This window comes from Copadichromis virginalis, linkage group LG7, assembly GCF_057382275.1.
Source record: "Copadichromis virginalis isolate Kocher_CV1m ecotype Utaka linkage group LG7, C_Virginalis_male_GT1.1, whole genome shotgun sequence".
NCBI lineage: Eukaryota > Metazoa > Chordata > Actinopteri > Cichliformes > Cichlidae > Copadichromis > Copadichromis virginalis.
In genome coordinates this window covers 22,999,430-23,020,703 of record NC_140624.1, presented here as the reverse complement: position 1 = coordinate 23,020,703, position 21,274 = coordinate 22,999,430, and the positions used below count along the sequence as shown (strand labels likewise).

The 21,274-nt window shown below is 40.2% G+C and overlaps 1 protein-coding gene across 6 annotated transcripts in view; it reads right to left on the bottom strand.

The window, feature by feature from the left end:
- Window positions 1-21,274, bottom strand: part of LOC146705029 (transcription factor SOX-6-like) — a 109,142-nt gene that overhangs the window by 64,201 nt on the left and 23,667 nt on the right. For all 6 annotated transcript variants that reach the window (XM_085462554.1, XM_085462556.1, XM_085462558.1 and 3 more), the window contains 2 exons: window positions 11,991-12,210; window positions 7,929-8,139 (listed from right to left, as the gene is read on the bottom strand). In XM_085462554.1, coding sequence (XP_085318680.1) covers window positions 7,929-8,139; window positions 11,991-12,210 — 431 coding nt within the window. The remainder of the gene's footprint in view (window positions 1-7,928; window positions 8,140-11,990; window positions 12,211-21,274) is intronic.

Below are 21,274 nucleotides of genomic sequence, written 5' to 3'. Positions count from 1 at the left end.
TTGGACAACGTTCAAAACTGTTCCGACAAACCACATTGCATGCGTTCATACCATATGTTGGCTGGCCTACAGCCAAAGTGAGCAGGAGAGGGCTACTGGGCATATCCCACTGACTGTATTTGCACTCAAGACTCACAGGCTGTGCCTGATCATTAGTAAAGAGATCCCTATCAATTACAGACGAATAGATTTAACCCAACCACAAGAAGTCCAGGGGGAGTCAGCCTGTTGCCAGAAACAAGGAAGTACTGACCAGGAAACACAGCGATATGTAAAAGGAGATCAAGTTCAAGATTAAAGAATGACGTTTACTGAATTTTCAATAAAAATCTAGCCTTTTCACAAATGCTGGCCATTGGCTATAATATGGCGAGTTCAGATGAGATGTTTATTGGTGTGGAAAGCTGAGCTACATGCACATATGCACAAACAAAGCCTCTACCTGCACACAATCACATCTCAAGCTGCCAATCCCATAGAGGAAGGCAAACATGGTGCCAGAGCCAAGGCTTTGTTAATTAGCTAATAAGCTTAACTCTCAGGGCCAGCCCAGCTTGCTTGTTAAGCTGTCATCACTACTTCCACCTGAGTGTATGAATCCATAAGCCTTCACACACACACACACACACAAACACACACACACACACACACACACAGATGAGGCACATGGGGCACTGGCTCACAGGGCTCACGCTCAAAGTTCAGTCACCATTGCTTCTGCAGCTTAGCTGACGGAACATACAGAGTATTTAACCTTCACACAGTATTGCTGACGAGCAAGGGTAGCACCTAAACTGCTAATAAGATCAAAGATTCATTCATTATAGTTACAAGTGAAATCTCAGAGGGAATGTTTTATTGAACATTATAGCACTCCCAAAATGCCCAATAGTCAGAGCGCACACTCTCCCTCGGGTGGAGGAGTGCGTGCTGCACAGTTCGAGTGGCTGTAACAACAGAGATGTTGAAACATCTTTCAGCAGTCAGAAAGAACCAAGGCAGAATGTTTCTATTGTCACAGAAAAACGGGTTTAAGTGAAGGTTTGACCTTGCTCTGACCTCCTCTTCCAGCTGGGGATGCCATTATATTGGTGATTGAGTGTCCAGCTCTGGTCTGGCCTCAGCACAAGACATAGTGCAGACACCTCCAAAGTGGACAACATAGGCTTAAGCACACAGAACAAGGCTACTAAAAGTGCAGCTTCAAAAGAGCTGCAAATGTTGATGTCACTGTGTATGCGTGGAAGATAAAGTAATGTTTTTTTGTGTACTGATTACACTTTGCATGTAGGTCAGAGTTTGCTGTTTTTACTATGTCTAATTAACATACAGTGGCTTTGACTATTTATTTTTGTGTAAAAGGTTTTAAGCCCTTCTGTAAACTTGGGTTTAAACCAGTTTTTCACATGAAAAAGGTTGGGGACCGATGATATAACGCATTCAAAGCCGAAACAGGACAACGAACCAGAAAAAAAGACTCGAGGAAGTTCCGGCTCCACAGAAATAAATCAATGGAGGCAGACACAGTGACTCACAAAAAGAAAGACAGATTTGTTGGATCGTAGAAATGCATCATCATCTTACCACTAATGTTAGTTTGGATGTTATGCTTTTGCCCATTTCCATATGATGTGAGGGGCAGTTAGTGGCAAATCTGAAACTGCACCACCAGTCAGTACCAAACAGGCTCAGAGTTTACATGAAAGCTAAATGTGTACCTTGAGGTATTGGCTACATCTGGTGTTTTTCTTTGTTAAACTGCATGGATGCAAATATAGTATGGACATGCTGCCCTAATGGAGCATGTTAAATGCATTTTCACAGCAGATGGCCCCGCCCCTCCCTGAACCTGGTTCTGCCAGAGATTTCTTCCTGTTAAAAGGGAGTTTTTCCTTCCCACCGTTGCCACGTTCTTGCTCATCGGGGGTCATTTGATTGTTGGACTTGTCTCTGTATTATTATAGGGTCTTTACCTTACGATACAAAGCACCTTGAGGCAACTGCTGTTGTCATTTGGCACTATATAAATACAACTGAATTGAATTGAATCTTTTGTTGCTAAATTCAACTCCAGTTCGGGTCGGGTAATAAATTAGTCACACAGGTGTCTGTTTTGTAACCGCTCCGGAGTAGTGCAGTGTTGCCGTAATTGGACCTGATCTCATTTGCAAATGAAAGACATGGATTGTACAGTAATTCATACAGGCTCAAGTGTAAGCAGGGATTAGAGTGATGTTAAGTGTTTGCCAGGCACCAAAGCTGCAGTAGGCACATTTAGATGCCTGACTAAGTTGGCACCAGGGCACTTTCCCCATGCCAGACTCCAACACTGCCCCCGGGAGGCATGACAATACAGATAATCATAATTCACTCATCAAAACGAAGGGAACTTAATTGCACACTTGAATGGGTTTAATGTCTGCCAGGCAGTAGCCCAGAATGGCTGGGTTTGGCATTCAGTTAAATGTGTCCACTTCTGAGTGTTGTTTCCCTTTTTGTAAAGAGGCCTCAAGGAGATGAGGTGAATTCAGATTAATAATGGCTAAGAGAAAGGATGTATCAGTGTTCAGAGACAGAGAATTGTCTGGGTTATTACCGTAATTGTTTATTCCAAGCTTTTATTTCCCAACCTCTCCATCTCTTATTTTTAGCTGCAAAGCGACTGAGGATGGAGTATTTCCATTCAACAACAAATCTAGGACCTGCTTTTTTCTGTTTGTTTGTTTAATTAAGTACTAAGTAAAGTTAAATATTTTTTGCCTTCCAAATCACTCCGGGTACTTTATTGTTCACTTATATTGCCATATTTGGAATACTGTGTGGAAATTTGGGGAAACACATATAAAACTGCACTTCAACCAATATGTAAAATTCAAAAAAAAGCAATCAGGATGATTAATAAAGCAGGATTTAGAGACCATACTAACATCATGTTTTTGAAATTAAAAATACTGAAGTTTATGGATCTTATAAAATATAAAACTGCAAAAATTATGTACAAGGCCAGATACAATATGTTACCAGGAAATATACAGAGGATGTTCTATGACAGAGAAGGAGACTATGAATTGAGGGGGAAATTGAATCTAAGGATTCTTAAAGCACGGTCAAAGGTTAAAACCTTTTGTGTCACTATTTATGGGGTAAAACTGTGGAATAGTTTTACTATAGATCTACAGCAATGCTCAGGAATTAGTAAGTTCATGAAAATACTTCGAAAACTGATTTTGGAAGAATATGATACCGATAAAGATGATCACCCATTGTATGTATAAAAAATATCAAATTATATCCAAATTATATCAGTCACGGTAGCCAAGTTTATATAGGTTCTCCTCGTGTATCGTGTGGAGTATGTGATGATGGGAATTAGGTGAATTATGTGGGATCAATAAGATGTTGAGCAGGGGTAGGAATTAATAAGTATGTTCATACTTCTTCCTACTCCTTTTCAGACCAAACATTGTTACATTATGTCAGACGATTTTGTTTTATTTCATTATATATTTTTTGTTTATCTGAACACATACGTGTGTGTGTGTATATCTACATATATATTCGTATCTGTAAATGAAAATATATGTAGTGTGTATATATTGTTTTTTGTTTTATATGTCTGAAACAAATAAAGATACAATACAAATACAATACAATACAATAATTCTGATCTTCCGTCACCCTGGCCGTGAACATTTTATTCAGCAACCAGCCTACTAGTCTAATAAGTGCTCTAACGGTATAGAGAAACCCTTTTGTATGCAGAAAGCTTTTGTAGCTAAATCTTCACATAAGACAGGCACAATTCAGCATAAATACAAAATTCTCCAGAAAACACCAGACCTTCACCCTCTTGGCTCCCATGTTGTGAGAGTCTAGTTGAAAATGATGCATTTTCAGCAACTTAGCTGTGTGGAAATACTGCTACCTGACACAGTCTTAAAGACTTCTTGATAAAGCTTTTAGAAGCTGAGGCTGTCTTTGTGTGAAGATATAAATAAATAAATAAAGTCACGCATAGCAAAGCGAGGCCATGTCTATTCAGTAGAGCTGTCACAGGCACTTAGGGCACCTCTGAGAAGCAGACTGCTAACAGCGTGCCGACAGGGGGTAAGCGCAGCACGAGGGCTAACAGCGACATCATCCACACTTTAGCTCCGGGCCACAGTGCATAGGGGTCAGCCACGTTAGGCTAAGTGAGTGCTCGGTGGTTGGATAGGGTCTGTTCCATTTGATCACACAGCCAATCTAACTTGGGAGAGCTCAGCTGACTGAGCCCTTAGCAGCAGGAGGCAGAGGACAAGGTGAGGGGCAGTATTGTTCAGAGCTTAATGTGCTTCCCATTTGAGTGGCGATGATCAAATCTGCTGGTGCCGTAAGAGCATTCTGAACAAACTCCATTTTAAGTGTGAGTCAAGGTTAACACACGCGACTAAAGAGCCAGGGGGAAAAAAAGACTTGGCTCAAATGCAGAATTCCTGAATATTTGAATTATACAATAACGCAAAAAATTATCTCTGATCTACTCCACACAAGACCTCAGTATATAGGTCTATTCACCACAATGGCCTTGCACTCCTTTCTGCTTTACATTCTTTTAACAAAACAAACAAATCAGACAGCTTATGCATTTGGAATCCTTCGTCCTCACCAGTGACACAAACGAAGATTTATTTTAGGATGTGAGCAAGGTTGCCTCTTGCAAAAGGATTTTTAAAAAATGTGCTAGAAGTGATTTGAAATGCTCCAGGAGTTGAAGGATAGAAAGAAGATGAACTGAAAAGATAAATGGAAAAAGACATTAATCAACTAGAGAAGAGAAAGAGGCAATTAAAATAGGAGGCAGTATTCAAGCAAATTAACAAATGAGGGGAAAAAAAGAAAAAGGATGTGGAGCGTTATTGCTCATCGGGTTTGAAAGCTCACTCGATGAAGCATTCAGCCTCTATCAATCACCTCATTTTTGACTAAATTCATTAAGAAAAAAAAAAGCAGAAGTACCCGTCAGTCTCCGCAGCTAAGCATTACCAAAGCGCTGGATGAAAGACATTTTTACAATGCTTCTACAAGGATCACAGCAATTCGCATGAATGATTACAAGGCCCTGAAACACAATTACTATTCAAGCAAGCCCTGTATGATTCAGTGTGCCTGGTTATACTGCACACGTTTACCTTGTTTGTTTTTGTGTAAGTGTGTGCAGCATGATCAGTGCTAGTACTGCGGATAATTAGCAAAGAACGAGATGCTTAATATCAAAGTGATTTTGAAACATCACTGCTATTCTTACTGTTACTAGTATTACTGTATCTTTTAGCATAAGCATTGCTTCCATAGTTAACCATCATTGTTGATGATGTTAATTAAACTAGCCTTTTTATGTTACAAACAATGATATAATTATTAGCAATGTTTAATAATCATAAATAATTACATTTCCTTGTCATATTTCATGGAGCATAAAGTATTGAATTTATCAACAGTATATTATGCATCGCATCATGACCCTGTGATGATGCTGCTGACCTGCCCAGGATGTATCCTGCTCCTCGCCATATGAGAGATCCAGCTGCCCCACAACCCTGAACTGAATAAGTAGTTAGGAAAATGATGGACGAATGGATGGAATTGCATCATAGAGGTAGAAATAATTACACTAAACCGCAATGTGTATTTCTTAATGATGAGGAAATGTTATTTTTGTTTTGTGATCAAGTTTTGGGGTTTTTTTTACCAATCAGTAAACTTGTCCTCAGTCGCAACATCAAAAAGTCCATACTGCTGTTTTGTTGAAGTGCCTGGTCTATCAGAGATACACACAATGGTGCTCTTATCACCTATTACATCATCTCATCACATATGGACACTTGGCCAGGACCCATTTTGTTTTTCACATTTTAACACACTGGGAGTTTCATTTTTCAACATGCAAGACTATTGTTGTGAAAGCAAGACTAACTCAGATCCTGATCTTGTAAATGTACGTCAGCAGTCCTGGTGTTTAAACCAACCCAAACACTGAGAGAAAGCAAACGAGTAACAAAGCTACACAGTTCATGAACAGGAAGTGGACTGTGAGCTCCAGGATCCGTCTTGTAAGTTTCATCACACCAACTGCATACTTTAAACATCATTTTAGACGTGCCTTTCATCATGGTACTAGTCATCCCAATGTTTTTACAGATGATCTGCACAGTAGTAAACAACCATGTATAAAGTTTAAAAAGCATCAGTCTCACCTTTACAAGATAGTTTCCAAACCAGTTATTGTCAATTAATCACCATTTCATTTATTGCTAACTAAAAAACATGTAAATTATTTATCATTTAATCATGCTATTATTAGCTGTCGCCCTGAATCACTCATCTGTAGTAAAAGGTCTCTTTGTATACTACTAATATAAGATCAAACAGACTTTACTTTTTTAATATTGTTATATTTCTCTAAGCTGAAAAGGGGTGGAAGTGGTTGCAATTAAACATACAAAAACACTTCAAGAGGGGCCAAGAGCCACTTGATCACAACATCAAGAATATCGGCTTCAGAATGCAGCACACCATGCTCATATTCCTCTCATACAAGGGATATGAAAAGTAATTAAGAGGGAAAAAGGGGAACCTAAGCAAACTCAATGAAGACCTATGTTTACTGAAAGTCTGTTGTGTTGCTGCACAATCACTACACGCAGTAAACAGGAATTTAAGTTTAGAAAACTTCAAAACGAATTAAAAATGGCCAACGTCATTGTACAGTAAGCAAGGTTGGGTATTGTTGATCAGAAGTATACATGTGGTTCTGAAATCAAAAAGAGCCACATTTAAAGGTGGGCACCTAGCATTTTTATCCACTTGTGTCCTCTTTGATTTGAAAGGAAGGTGTCACAACACTTTTGAAAACACACACTCACAGATGTGAGTGTGTGTTTTCTGCTGCTGAATATGAGAGCAGAATATGAGAGGCAAAGCTTCCTGTCTTGGAGCTTAAGACACCGTGGACTGTATAACGCCTCAGGCCATCCAATCTGGCCCATTTTACTGTATCAATAACAAAGTGAAACCTCTAAATGAGAGAGATCAAGCACTCCTCTGATATTATCGCGATTACTATGTGCACATAATAGTAAAGAGGGGTGTTAGATGGTTTTAGATCTGGTTTGCTTTGGGGAGGAAAAGGGCAAGCTGAGGCACGCTGGGAGACTCCAACCCTTTCCCGTGTTGGAGGTGTAGATCAGAGGAGCAGCGGAGAAAGGGAAACCTGTGTTTTCACTGATTGATACTGTGATCTAACGAGTGAGGGATCTGTCAGTTGTAATTTTAGACGTTCAAAGATCTTCTGGAGAGGAAGTTTTCAGAAAAAAAGAGAACAAAATGGTGAGCAAAGGTTGTTGTTGCTTTATGTGGAAGGGAAACTGAGTAAAAACTGCATCACTTCTGTGAAAAGCTAGAATGAAGATGCAGTCCTGCAGTGTGTTAATGTATCACTGTGATATATTCACTCATCTAGATAGCTCTTAACCCTGCAACAAATGAGGACCTTTGCTAAAGTTTTAAAATCTATTTTAATGGAAGACAAACAGTTCACCAATTGTAGGACTAGAAAATGGACAATATGGAAAATTTGTTTGAAATAAATAAAAAAATGTTCCACTATGTGTTTAGACCATTTCTCTAACTCATTTAAGCTACTAAAACTCCCCCAAAGCCCTTCAGGTGAAACCAAAAAACCCACCCAAAGCAGCGCTGTTTCTTAGATGTATAAAGTTATCTTCAAGTTAGCTAAACTGAATGTTTATAAGTGGAAGAGCAGTGTTACTCCACAGCCTGCAGCTTCGAATAAAAGGCTAGCCTGAAATGTAAAGATTCAGGTCCACTGGTGATAAAACATACACACACACATAAACACACATATACACTGAAGACCTTTTTCTTACCGTCTTGCTCTGTCTTGGTCAGCTCCACGAGCTTCTTCTGTTTCAGTGTGTCCACCACGTCTGCCAGGCTCCCTTTGCGGCGCTCTGGCGTCCCAAAGGCGAGGCCAATCACAGGCTCCCCGCGATCCCTTGGACACTCCTCTGGCTTGGTTGGAGAGGTAGAGGTAGTCCGGTAAGAGTAGACTGAGCCACCTTTACTGCTTTCATTGTCCTTGGAAGAAATAGAAAATGAGAGTTCAAACCCACGAGCCATAGAAAGTAATTAAGTACTGCATATCTGTGAGAGAGCATTTCAATTCATGCAACAGTTTATTTTTAACACAGCTCAGACAAATGCATCCCAAAGCTCTTTAATGTATCCCTGTAGTACTATTTGGGAGTGAGCCTGTACTTTATTTGCTCTACTGCGCTTTGCCTGGGCATGGGTCAGCTGGTGCTACATGCCAAATATCAGACTTAGGATTGCATTTTGCAACTGACAGAACATGACGAGCACAGTACTTGATCTATCTGTCATCAAAAACAACATGGTGATACTCCATTACATATCTTTATACTGCCAGGGTCACGTGTGTATAATCCACTGAGACACACTGTGAGAAGGCCAAGCCTGGCAAGTGTTTTTTCAGTTGAGGGTGCTTACACGTAAGGAGCAGCATGACCGCAGAGACATGCAATCTGGTGCTGGTGGAAGTGGATTTGTGGAATAATTTAAAGCCAGTAAAGTGTTATAGTAGTCTGAGAAAAACCTTGATTTGTGTCTATAATAGATTCATAATATATTCATTAATTACACATCGAGGTTTAACCCTACAGTCACACACAGACATCTCGGGTGATGCATATGATTGTTTTATACCTCTCTTTAGAATAAGAATTAATTCCTGTTTTGGTCAAGGTGACAAAAATCAGACCTTTTGATAATGAATAGAATAGAATAGAATAGAATAGAATAGGGCCCTGGTTTTCCTGAGACAGGAGGAGCTGGCGATGGCCTCCAGGGGTGGCAGAGGACAGCCAATTATTTTTTTGGGTGGTGTTGATTACCCTCTGAGAAGATAAGAGATAGGATAAGATAAGATAGAACTTTATTAATCCCTCGGGTGGGTTCCTCTGGGAAATTCGACTTCCAAATAAAGCACAGCAACGACCGAAGTTACAGTTACAGAACTGTTATATATATATATATATATATATATATATATACACACACACACACACACACACACACACATATATAAATACAGAGACAAATATAAATAAAATATACAAAGGGGATAAATAGAATAAATAGGAATAAAAAATAAAAATACAAGTGAATTGCACATTTCAAGTATTGAGTCTATTGCACTGTTGACTATTTACAAAAAGTATTGCACAAGGTATTGTACAGTGAGGTGCAGAGGCACTACAGCTTAGTTGTTCCCCCCTCCTTTGTCCTCCTGTTTCCCCTCCCTCTCCCCTCCAGAGAGGAGGAGAGGCTTCCTGTTCTTAGTAGTGGCCCCTGCATACCCAGCACCAGTAGGAGAGCACACACTCCACTGAAGAGGGGTAGAAGGCCAGCAGCAGCTGGTCCAGGTTATTCTTCCTCAGGACACAGAGGAAGCGCAGCCACTGTTGGGCCTACTTTACCACTGTGGTGTCATCGACATACTTGACGCTGATTGGGTAGGTTGGTGTACAGTCATATGTATGCAGGGGGGACCTTTAGGTGGTCCAGTTTGGTAGTGAGGATGTCTGGTATTATGGTGTTGAACACATAACTGTAGTCCACAAAGAGCATCCTCATCAAGCTCTTCCTGTTCTCCAGACAGCTCAGTGCTCTGTGAAGGGTGATGGTGATGGCATCCTTCGTGGAGCACAGGGGGTGCGAGGAAGGGGTGGCCTCAAACTGAGCAAAGGTGTTGAGCTCCTTTGCAAATTTGAGGCTGCTGTCAGGGGGTTGGGGGCTCTGGCCTTTGTAGTTGGTGAGGGCATGGATGGCTCTCCACACTTGGAGGAAGCCCTCTATCCTCCTCCTGTAGGCCTTCTTGACCTGTTTGATGTCCCTCCTGTCCAGTGTCACATTCTCTACATAGCACTTAATGTAGAAAGGGACAGACTGAGTGAAGGTCTCTAGGTCCTGCTGGTCTAAGATTGACCATGGACCAGATCAAAACAGTCCCGTAGCTGGAGAAGAGCATCATCTGGCAATGTTTTAATGACCTGGGTGCTTGGAGGAGTTTGTTTCCTGAGGGGGATGTAGGCAGGGGTGCGGAGCAGAGAGAGGTGGTCAGACTGTCCTAGGCTGTCACTCTGTAGCCATGCTTGATATTACTGTACACATGGTCCAGTGTACTGTCCCCCCTGGTAGGACACTTAACATTTTGGTGGAATTTGGAGAGCACAGATTTCAAACATGCCTTATTGAAGTCCCCAGCAACAATATGGACACCCTCCAGGTCGGAGGTGACTGAGTGCTGAGCTAACGTTATATCTGATGGGTTTTTGTTGTTTATGGTGGATGACCCCAGCGTGTGTGTCCCACTGTTGTCTGCTCTGTAGGGTTATGAGTTAAGTAAGAGGCACAAGGAGTCTATAATTATCTAAAGATAAGCCCTTCAGGATGACCACATTGTCCCACACAACATCCGACACTTTAGCACAGGTGCTCTAACACTGGGGTTATTTCTGGATACTTTCTCCTCCCCTTACAGAGTGGGGGGATCTCCAAGAACTTTAGGAGGCTTATGTTTCAAAGACAAGGGGCTTTGGCTAACAGCGGGATCTTAAGATGCCCTTGAAATGGCTCCAGGAGGCTCTGTTGTGCACTTTGTCTTTAAGCGGAAGATGCCTCTGTAATGAGGATTACGAGATAGTGTGTCACTCACAGATTGTTCAGGTGTGTTGGCTTTTTTTTCCAGGTCTGCTCAAGAGTTATACAAGCAGGGTGGTGCAAGCTGTAATGTTTGATTCTCAGATCAGAAACTTGAATCACAAAGTTTTGTTTTAAGTTGACCCTCACTGTTGGAGGCTGGTGAGGCAATGAAGTTAAGAAGGGTCGTTTACCCTTCTCTGTCCACAGCACAAGGACCTCCCATGTTTCACTGGTCAGTGGCTGCTTTGGGCAGTGTTGCAGCTTTACCTTATGACTTTTTACAGTTTGAAACATTGCACTTTGTTACTTTCTGGCCCAGCACCACCTGTCCTCTTTCTGAACACTTGAAAAGATTATTTCGTTATAGGTTTTCACCAGTGTCCTGTGCTGGTCCATGAGGGACAATGGTTACACATGTGAGTGTGTAAGTTGGAGATAAATAATAGAGAGAAAAAAGGAAAAAATATAGAGTGAAAATTCAAATATTCATGAAAAGTTTTGCCTTCAGGCAACTTTGAAGTCTGATACCGATGTTAAGTCAGGTTTTTGAATATTGTTGTTAATGAATTACTGCATTTACAGCTCTTATTGTGCACTGGGCATGGGTCAGTATAACTGAGTAACAATTTCAAAATATCTAAAGAGCCATAATCATGATTCAGTAACGCAAGTAATTTAAAAAAATGGGACATTTTTCACCAAAATATTCAACTCTACCACAACAATGATACCAGAGGAAACTTTCCCCTTTCCTCAGAGGGTGAAGCCAAACACATTTTGTCCATTAGGGACCCACAGAACCTGAAGCCAAGTAACTAACACCTTAACAGACACACTCAAACACACATACAAACACACACACCAAAGCAGGCTGTGGAGATGAGAGGAGGCCAGGGGTATAACTCTCTAAACGAGATCCCTCACTGGGCTGCCTGCAGCACTGCCTGTAGCACACAGGTCAGAAAGAACTACCGGTGCATGCGTGTGTGTCTGTGTGTGTGTCCACTACACCTTGTGCTCACTCAATAGTGCAAAGATATCATTAGGCATGAGAATTTGCACACCCTATGTATTCCTGCATCTCACAGGTGTTTTATGATTTGTGAGCCCCGAGTGTGTACTCTGTGCACACACCCACATTTGTGTGAATCTGAGTTATAGTATTATGGTCAGTTTCTAAGCTCTTAGCCTAATTCACTTCTCACCATCACAGCAGGACTGACACTCTCCCACTCAGCGTCTGTTGGTTTCTCTCTGATTGGCTGCAGTTCATCTGGGTGGGACTGGTCATGCAAAGAAGGCGACACCGTCTCCTTTGGGCCGTCGTGCTCATCACCAACCCAGCCTGCACTGTCCTGACCAATCACTTCTGCTTCCTCGGGCGGTGGATGAAAGGGAGGCGTTGCTCGCATGGAAGACATCATTCTGGGAAGGAAAAAAAATTAAGGGTTTAACTTTGGTTTATGAACTACAGTTATGTCTACCAGGATGGATGCTCACTGAAGTGACACATGAACAGCTGCCGACTAGTGCTGCTGTTCTCACAATGATAAAGACTAAAAGATATTTGTCACCAGCCAGACTAAAGCCAAAACCTTCCTGGAAACCGTGATGCATTTTCTGTGGAAAACTGCAAACAATGACACACCAGCACGGGAAAATAGAGCAATGCTCCAAAACAAAAGACACAAAGTGTTTTGTTACATTTTGTTTTGACAGACATTCTTTTCATAACAATATTATCACGATTGGACTCTTCTTAAGTGCTGGAGGTTAGTTCGTGTAAATTAGCAGTATCATCAGTATCAAACTGTGCCAAAAATGCAGTTTTCTACTTTTAGTGTGTTAAATAATTTTAGGTTTTATTTTTTTCCACCACTGACTGCACAAAAAAAGCCACAAAACACTGTTGGATGATTTCACAACCATGCATTTGAATCGATAATTCAAAGCCACAACTTTATTTAAATGCAGAGACATGAATGTGAAACATGTAATTATGGTTTAGTCACACACAAACAATTTAAAGTACATATCATATTTTTGGTATTTACTCAGGCACTCATGCAGCGCGACTCACATGTTTTCATCCTGAATGTACATCAAGCGTGCAAACACACACAAATCCACTCTCGTGGGGATAATCTATTAATCTATTATGCAGCATCAAGGCCTCTCATCACCTCGGAGCTGTTACAAAAGCAGACGCTATAGGCTGCCGAGTTTAAGTGGAAAAATCTCACTTTTTTCTAATATTAGTCTCAGACTGAGTCGCCAGGCTAATGCATCATTTTCTGTAATGATTTCCTTTCATTTGACTTTACTTGTGAGGACATTTGCTGACCACAGCTAAACCCTGCCTTCCTACGGGCTTAGACGAAAGGAGGTCTAATCTAAACACGGGCTCACTTGTCCTCAACATATATACGAGTACACACAAGCGCAAATACACTAAATACATAAACAATTCTACATTAATAAACACAAATCTAAGCTAAACTGTTAGGTGACAACTGATGGATCAGCCTGCTCTGAGCTGCTTTTGCTGTGATTACTATAGCCGGTGCCACCCACCCTTCCACACACATGCACGCAAATGCATACACACAGCTTCAGTGAAAAACTGATTACTACTTCAGCATCGGCTGCTCAGTAAGTCAGAGCAGGCTGTCTCTCTGATATACGCAGCCTCCTGGGTGCTCTTAAGTGTTACATCTGACCCTCAGTCAAATGTCTGAAAGGGCGGAGCGGGGGTGCAGTCTGAATGCACGAGGAGGGAGAAGAAGATGAAAAAGTATTTAATAGATAGAAGCAGTTAATAAAGAGTGAAATGAATCGAGGGAGCAAAAAAATAAAAAATAAAAATGCAAAGACCGGAAAAAGGATAGAGAGGACAGGAATGGGAAGCTCAGTTCCAGCGCAGGTCCAGACTGATTATTTGAGAACTGCTGTGTGTCCATTTGTGTGTACAGTATAGCTGAGTGATTTGCTCAGTGAATGCGAGGGTCGTAATGTTCAGTGCATGTTGTCTCTTACTACCTCTGGTGGAACGCAGCTTCCACCGACTCTGCGATGCAGGAAAAATTAGAGGAGGGTGGATAGTGGCATGCTGTGAAAAGTGAGACCTGAAAATGTTAATAACCATTAATAGTCCATGATAGTCCTATAGACTGAAACCCATCAGAAATACAATGTAACCAATTTTACTGAGAAATTCTATACCTGTTCTCATTTATGTTGCTTTTTTCTTGTTACTTTTTACTTTACTGAACCTTATTATTGCAGTTTTTACTGCAGTAATGAAATGCAGTTTATTTGATGCATGTAGGTTAATCCAGGTGATTTTTTTTTTTCAAGCTTTCAAACCCAATTTTAAGTAAGTCTAACGAGCCTTCTTTACAAGTCATCCAAGTTTCAAAGTACAGGTTTTTATTCGTTTTTACAACTGGCCAGCAGTGCCATCCATTCACAGCCAGATTTAAATTTAGTAGAAGAGTGCGGGGTTTGAATTTCTCAGGCCTTCGTTGTATTACACAGCGATATGAGTGTAAGAGCCCAGACAACCAACAAACAGCAAACCATAATCCACGATCAACTCAGGTTATCCAAACTGGAGCGATGAGACAGCGATGGGCAACTGGGGAAGGAGAATACAGAAGACAGCCTATATTTAGCTGACAATATTGCTGGTGCTGTGTTTATGAGGGAGCTTAAGACTTAGTTTCTTGGAACTGGTGTCTCATATGGCCAGGAATGCCCAGACTCTTAACTGCCAGTGATTGGGTTTCTCCATGCAACAGTACAAGGGTTTATTGGTAAGCATGGCAAGCAGGTCTTTTGTGATTAGAAAACGGTGTATTTCGGAGTAGCATGCTATACCAAAAAAAAAAAAAAAAAGATTCTTTTAGTGCATGACAGAAATGTGGCTGATTTTTTACATTTTTCACATTACCTTCTAAAGCTACACTATGAAACTATGAACACATTTTTATATTTGCAATAAAACCATCACAGTGAAAGAAAAGTGTTGAATAATGAAGCCAGAATGAAAGAAAAACATGTGATCATTTTTCTTTGTGTCACTGTTTTCTAAAGACAATAAGAGACTTAGAGAGTTAGGTGTATTTTTTTAGGCATGTTAGACAGCTGGACATGACAGTATATGTTAAAAATCAATTATGCTCTATAACTAATAACTAATCCTTGTTGTCTTTGAGCTGTATGGTCATAGTCGTCTGCACATTTATGTGTCCTAATTTAAAGAAGAAGCTTTTTTTTTTGGTCTCGACACGACTCATTAACAAAATGTCGCCTGACACGTAGGCAGAAACTGAGTTATTATGACTGAAAAGAAACAACCTTCCCCCAGTGAGACGGACAAAAAAGAAAGTCTTCCTATGCCGAGGCCCTCTCAGGAAACACTAATGTGATGGTAATGTTACACCAGTACCTGAAAAACGAATTCATTTTCACAGGCATCACTCCGAGGCTCTCCCAAAGCCTTTTCATATTGTCAGATATCTAGAAAAACATCAAGACTTTCCCCTGGAAACGGTTCTCCTGCCTAAGATGTTTCTTGGAAAGTGATACTGGTTAGATTGCCTGTTTGATAACTGAACAGAGCATGCACTGTTGAATGAGAAGTCTTAATTGTTCATCCCCGTGCATTTATAGTTTTTCTGCTTTGTTTTCCATGTTTGCTTTGGTTGTTGTTGTTGTTGTTTTTTAATGTGACTCCAGGAATCCAACAAGCTGTTAATAGCATCATTATTAAATCTTTGTAATATGCACGTTTTTCACCTACTGTCTTTAATAATCACAATAAATGTATGCCCAGCAATTTTTCCTTTTTGGTTTATGGTCCTTTCTTTCCTTTGCTGTCGATGGAAATTTTTACAACCTTTAGCTCTCAAATGCACTCGGCAAATAAAGTGCTGGTGGTGGACAGCTATCTAAGTCTCCTTCTAAAACGTGGACAGTAACTTAGAATCCCTTTGTGTGTGGAAGAAAAACGAAAACCAGGGTCGGTATTTGGCAAGAAAGCGTTGTTCAGATCTGGCCTGGAACCTGGCGACTTGGCAGAAACAATCAGGCATTGTGGAGCGTGGACGGAGAGGGACCTGTGACAGATGAGAGCGGGAGAGAGAGGGCCCCCTCTTAGAAAAACAGTACACAAAGCGCCATTCAGAACCCAGGTCCCTTCTGCCACTTGTGGAGCTGGAGAAGGGCTCCGACAAAGGCCCCCAACTCAACCAATTGGGTGTAAAATCTCCAGCCGTCCCAGCTTTACAGAACTAAGGAAGTGGGAAATACCAAAGAGACAGAGAATAAGAAGAAAGGGAGAAAAAATCAGGAGAAAGAAAATAAGGACTTTTCTTGGAATTGTTAGTCTTTTGGACAGGCCCAACAAGAAAATAAGGTGAAAGAGACCAAACCGAAGATTTTAAATGGAACACTGAGGCCCATCTCCAAGTCTTTCTCTGCAAGAAAGATGACATTATCAATGGCATTCGCACAATACCATTTTGCATGTCTACACATTATATGCCACTTTTAAACTCAACAAAGTAACGCAGGGAGACGTTTGCAGAAAAAAGTGCTTGATGCTAAGAGCAGAGCAGTGGGCTAGTTTAGCCATGATGTTTAGCATTTTATTGGAGCATTAAACCACACTGCCACTGTCATTAAAAGTTCTCCATTACGCATGGAAAACTGTAGAAGCCATGCATTTCAAGTTTCTCAAAAGTTGTACATTATGACTGGTGTTTACAACAATAAATACAAGAACACAACAAAGCCCAGCAGAAGTGTTTTGGAGGAGACGTTAATGGGACAGAAACTAAAGTATATCAGTAATGTGTGTTTCGTATAAGACTGTAGATACATGTTTTTTATCACCCGTTTACTGTTAGTTTGTCATTTCTGCAACTTTTTCGTCACATTTTTGTCTCTCCAGAAACACTTGGGTCGTATTTCGTGAGGTGTTTGTGCACTTGTGCAGCGTTTTTTCCTATTTTCCGATGTTTTCTTAAGTTCCAGTTTCTTTGATCTGGCATACGTCAACATGAAATTCTGCATTGGCTTTCCAATAGAACATTCTCATAATGAAATTAAAAGTAGATGTAATATAAAATGAGCTGATATGAACCAGAAAAATTTCTTAAAATTCATGAACAACAAACAATATCCAAACATACTTGATTTTGTTCGTTCGCTTTGCTGAAAACGTAAGGAATTGTTTAGTGACCATCAATGAAGTTCATTGAGAATTCACAGGTGTGAATGGGTGATGTGGTTTCTTTCAATGGATAAATAAAGAAAAAGAGGGAGAACTGGACTTGATGAGAGCAGCTCCCCCAACTCCTAAATCTTATGTCTGTCTGGACTCTCATTAGATCATCGCAGAGCGCTGCAAACAGAGGGCACTGTCATAGGTCAGACATGTGGAATGTGAACACACACATGCTGCCCTGTTTTCTCCCAGAGATTTCTCATCATGGGTCTTTTGCCCAAAATAGAAAAGTTCAATAGCAGCAGCAGTTACCCCCCCAAACCAGCCAATTTCATCACTGGCTTAATAGCAAGAAAAGCAGTTTTGTTTTCTGAAACTCCAGCTCATTGGATTTCACTTACAGAGGCAGCTCTGTAGCTGTGCAACCAACAAGTAGCTGTTCTATTTCACTGCTGTAGTTTCGTATCACACGCAAAGGCAGGTATTCTCTGACCTTTTCATGACTTAGGTGAAACAATGAAAGAAGGTATACAGTGGGCGGATGCTGTGCATGACTGTTGGGTCCCAGCAGTGTCTGCATCAATCAGCCATCACAGCCAAATCCTTCCACAAATCTCAGGTAAATAGAACTTATTGTGCGAGTATGTTACACTGAGCGGCTCTGTCAGAAAATATTTACAACCACAAGGCACTCAGAGGGGAAGGGTAGAAGAAGCATTTAGGCAAGGTACAAAGTACAAGTTTAGCTCTTATTTAACAGACTGGTGTGATTCTAAACTGTAAGAATATAATCTAATAGTTGAAAGAAAGCTTTTTTAAATTTCTAACTTTATTTAAACAATGTCATTTGCCTCTGTGAGGGCAGATGACGTCAATTTTTGTCTGCAACAGACACAACATGTTGAAGGTTTATTCATATAATTGGTTTAACAACTTGGTGTAACACAAGTGGTGAAGATGTTGGTATACAGTTTACATACCAGATATGAAATAGTTTGGAGGCAATGTTATAAATGTTTTTTTTAACAGTGCCAACACAGAATTTCCACACTTTCACAAATGAACACAAAGAACACAGGGAAAACCCACACAGGCACAGGGGATAATGCTGCCCAACTAACTTACATAGAAAACATTTTATTTCTATCACGTCTGGAAATAGACCAAACAAACATATTTCTCTACATGAGAGACGGCCTTATTAACTGCTGATTGGTTATAAGGTGTAGTTTGTACCTTCAGTAATATGGTGGCGATGTTAAACTGGTTCCACACAGTGAGATCAGAACTATAAAATGTTCAGTCTGTCAGATGAGCCACTGAAAATCAGTAAAACAAAAACAAAGACAGAAAAAGAAGATTTGGTGGATTTCTGTCATTTAATTAGCATTAACATACCATATCAGGTGCAATATGTTTATATACAATATATTTTAAAATCATGTTAATGATATAAAATTTTACTTGGAAAAAATTGTTGTTGTTTTTTTCCAAGTATCAATTTACAAAACAAAAAGCAAAACAAGAAATCCTTCCTACTTTATGAGAATGTGGAAAGAAAATATTTTTATACTCCCCAGCATGAAAAAAATGCAGTTTAAGGATTTCATCTGTCATCATACGGACACCTGGAGCAAACACAGGGTTTGATGTCTCCATTAGTCCTGCTGATGTAAAAATCTTAATCAAAGCCAACGGTGGAACGGTTACCAAATTATGAATGCATCGTTTGTCAAGTGGGCGTAAACACACTTCATTATGCTCTGGGCCTGTGTGTTCGGCCTCTGTACCTCGATGATGCCGGACTAAAACCGCAGACCCCCAGAAATCCAGAAGTGGCCTTAGTGACCAACACTCTCCCTTGTGCTTTTTATTTTTCCTGGCATGTGAACACACCCCTAGGTAACACAAATACAGTACACATATACATTTATCTACTTCATGGCAACGATACAGCGTAAACCAATGAAGAGACCATTGAAAACCAAAGTCAACACTCAGTGGCTCAAAGGGACTGTTTGTCTGCAGCCCCTCGCTCACAGTAGTTAGAAGCCCTGGTCAGTGTGAATATTTTCTGTTCTAAGGCATGCCTCATAATATGTCGCATTAACAAAGTCAAACAGCGGACGTAATTATACCTAAAAATTTATAGTAACAAATACTGAAGGATTATAGAAGTACAAGGTATCTGTATAAGTTGGAAGCTTCCAAAAACTATTAAGAAACAGACTGTTTAATGAAGCACAATGTGAGGAATACAAAGTAAAGTATGTTTTTAATTGCTAATCGTGCTCAAAGGTGTAATTTCTTGTGAATATATGCATGCATATGCATAATAAATATAAGGCCACATCCAAAAGTTGAATCAAAACTATGAGTCTGAGTATTATGTAACTTTTAATAAAACTGAACATTCATAAACGAGCATATTTTATAGTCGGGTGGAAACAAGGCTTACATTATGATGGCAATTACTTGAGGACCCTTGAAAACCAACACACATTTGTTTCTGTTCTGCTCGTTCGTTTAAATGTCTACACCAGCATGCGCTCGTCTATGATCTCGCTTTCTGCTGACCTCTTTACACCTTTGATTTGTATCAGCTTAAAGCACACACAGCTTGCCATATGACAAACACCTTATGTGAGGTATTATGCTACAGTATATATCTGCGTGAGCTGATGGCACTAATTGAAGCAATTACCTTTGACCTCTGGAAGGCACCAGAAACCTTTGACCCCTTTGGGAATGAACATAACTCCACTGTGATGCACAAATAAGCTTGTTGCACAAGTTTTAAGCCTTGCTGTGCTTTGACCTCCGATATAGTCACTGAGAAGCTGTAAAGAAGGGTGAATCCAATTATCTTAAGAATAAAGACAAAACCATAAAGTCCTTCTTTTTCAGGGAGAAAGACATTAACTGTACTTGAACTCATCCTTAAGAACTGAGTCAATATTAAAGTGTTTCACTCTGCACAGGTGCAACTGGGTGCGGTTAAAATATCTCAGAAGAATGCAAATATATTTACTAAATCAAATACATCAAGGAGATTAACAATCAAATTGGGTTCATTTTCCAGAGGATTAAGTTTCAAAAGTATATTTCAGGGTGACAGCGGCAGTACAAAGTTATCACAGAAGCTTGTGGCGATACAACAGCTGCCCTCACACATGACTGATCACATTAGCCCAGAGGCAAGCAGCAGAAAAAAGCTTTAATAAGTAATTTTAGGACTCGAGGGTCTCGCTAAGTTTGAGAACAATCATCAGACACGCTCAGACATGTTCAGTGTTCTTCAGTCCTAATTTACTGCATTGGCTTACCCTGTTCAAAGTTATAATTCATAAATTGTTGACTTAAGAGGATATAATGGTCCAGAAGAATTCAGGTCTCAGAAACGCATCACTGATATGACGTGCCGAAAAAACATCCTGAAAAATGCTCTTCGTTAGGAAAAAAAGCACAGCAATCCTAAAAAACAGTAAATGTTTATAGCATCTTTGAACACAAGGGTGAAAAGACATAATCAGTGCTAATACCCAGATACAGTGCTCTGAAAAAGGACCGGACGATCTCAATTAGTGACAAATTCCGTTTGAGCAGATTTTCCGCAATAGTATTTTTTTAAATGCGTCCAATGCTTTAAATGCTTAGATCGTGCCATTGTAATGGAAAACCAAAATCCTTTAAAACTTTGATGCAAACAAAAGAATTAGAATCAAACAAGCAGCTCTAGTGTGTCACATCATCTGCAGGAGCGTCCAAACAGGTGGCTTTTAGAGCACCCGGGAGGCGCAAAAGCCTGCTAATCCTAGATTAGGACTGACAAGTCGTTTCACTGCATGTCCCCATTGTAATCCCAGTTGCTGCTCTATCCGCTGACAATAAGCGTTGTTCCCTATCTGAGAAAGAGCTTTGACGATTTGTTAGCATGAAATGAATGCATTATTCAGGCGCATGCTACTTTCAGTCAGTCAATAAAAACATAGTTTTATTCAATTATTAACCATTTTAAATGCATAATGTGTACAGATGGCCCTACCAAGTCATCTTTGCTAAGAACATGGGGCTTTTCTTCACTTCATTTTGATAGTGGCTAACATGTACGCAACATGCAAGGAGTAAAGATGGTGGGAATGTGATTGCATTTTTAATGTATCAGATGCTTATAGATGCATGTAGCCGAAACTGCAAATCCAAGAATATAAAATCTTTACATTTTCCTAAAGTGGAGTTAATATTATGAAATTATCT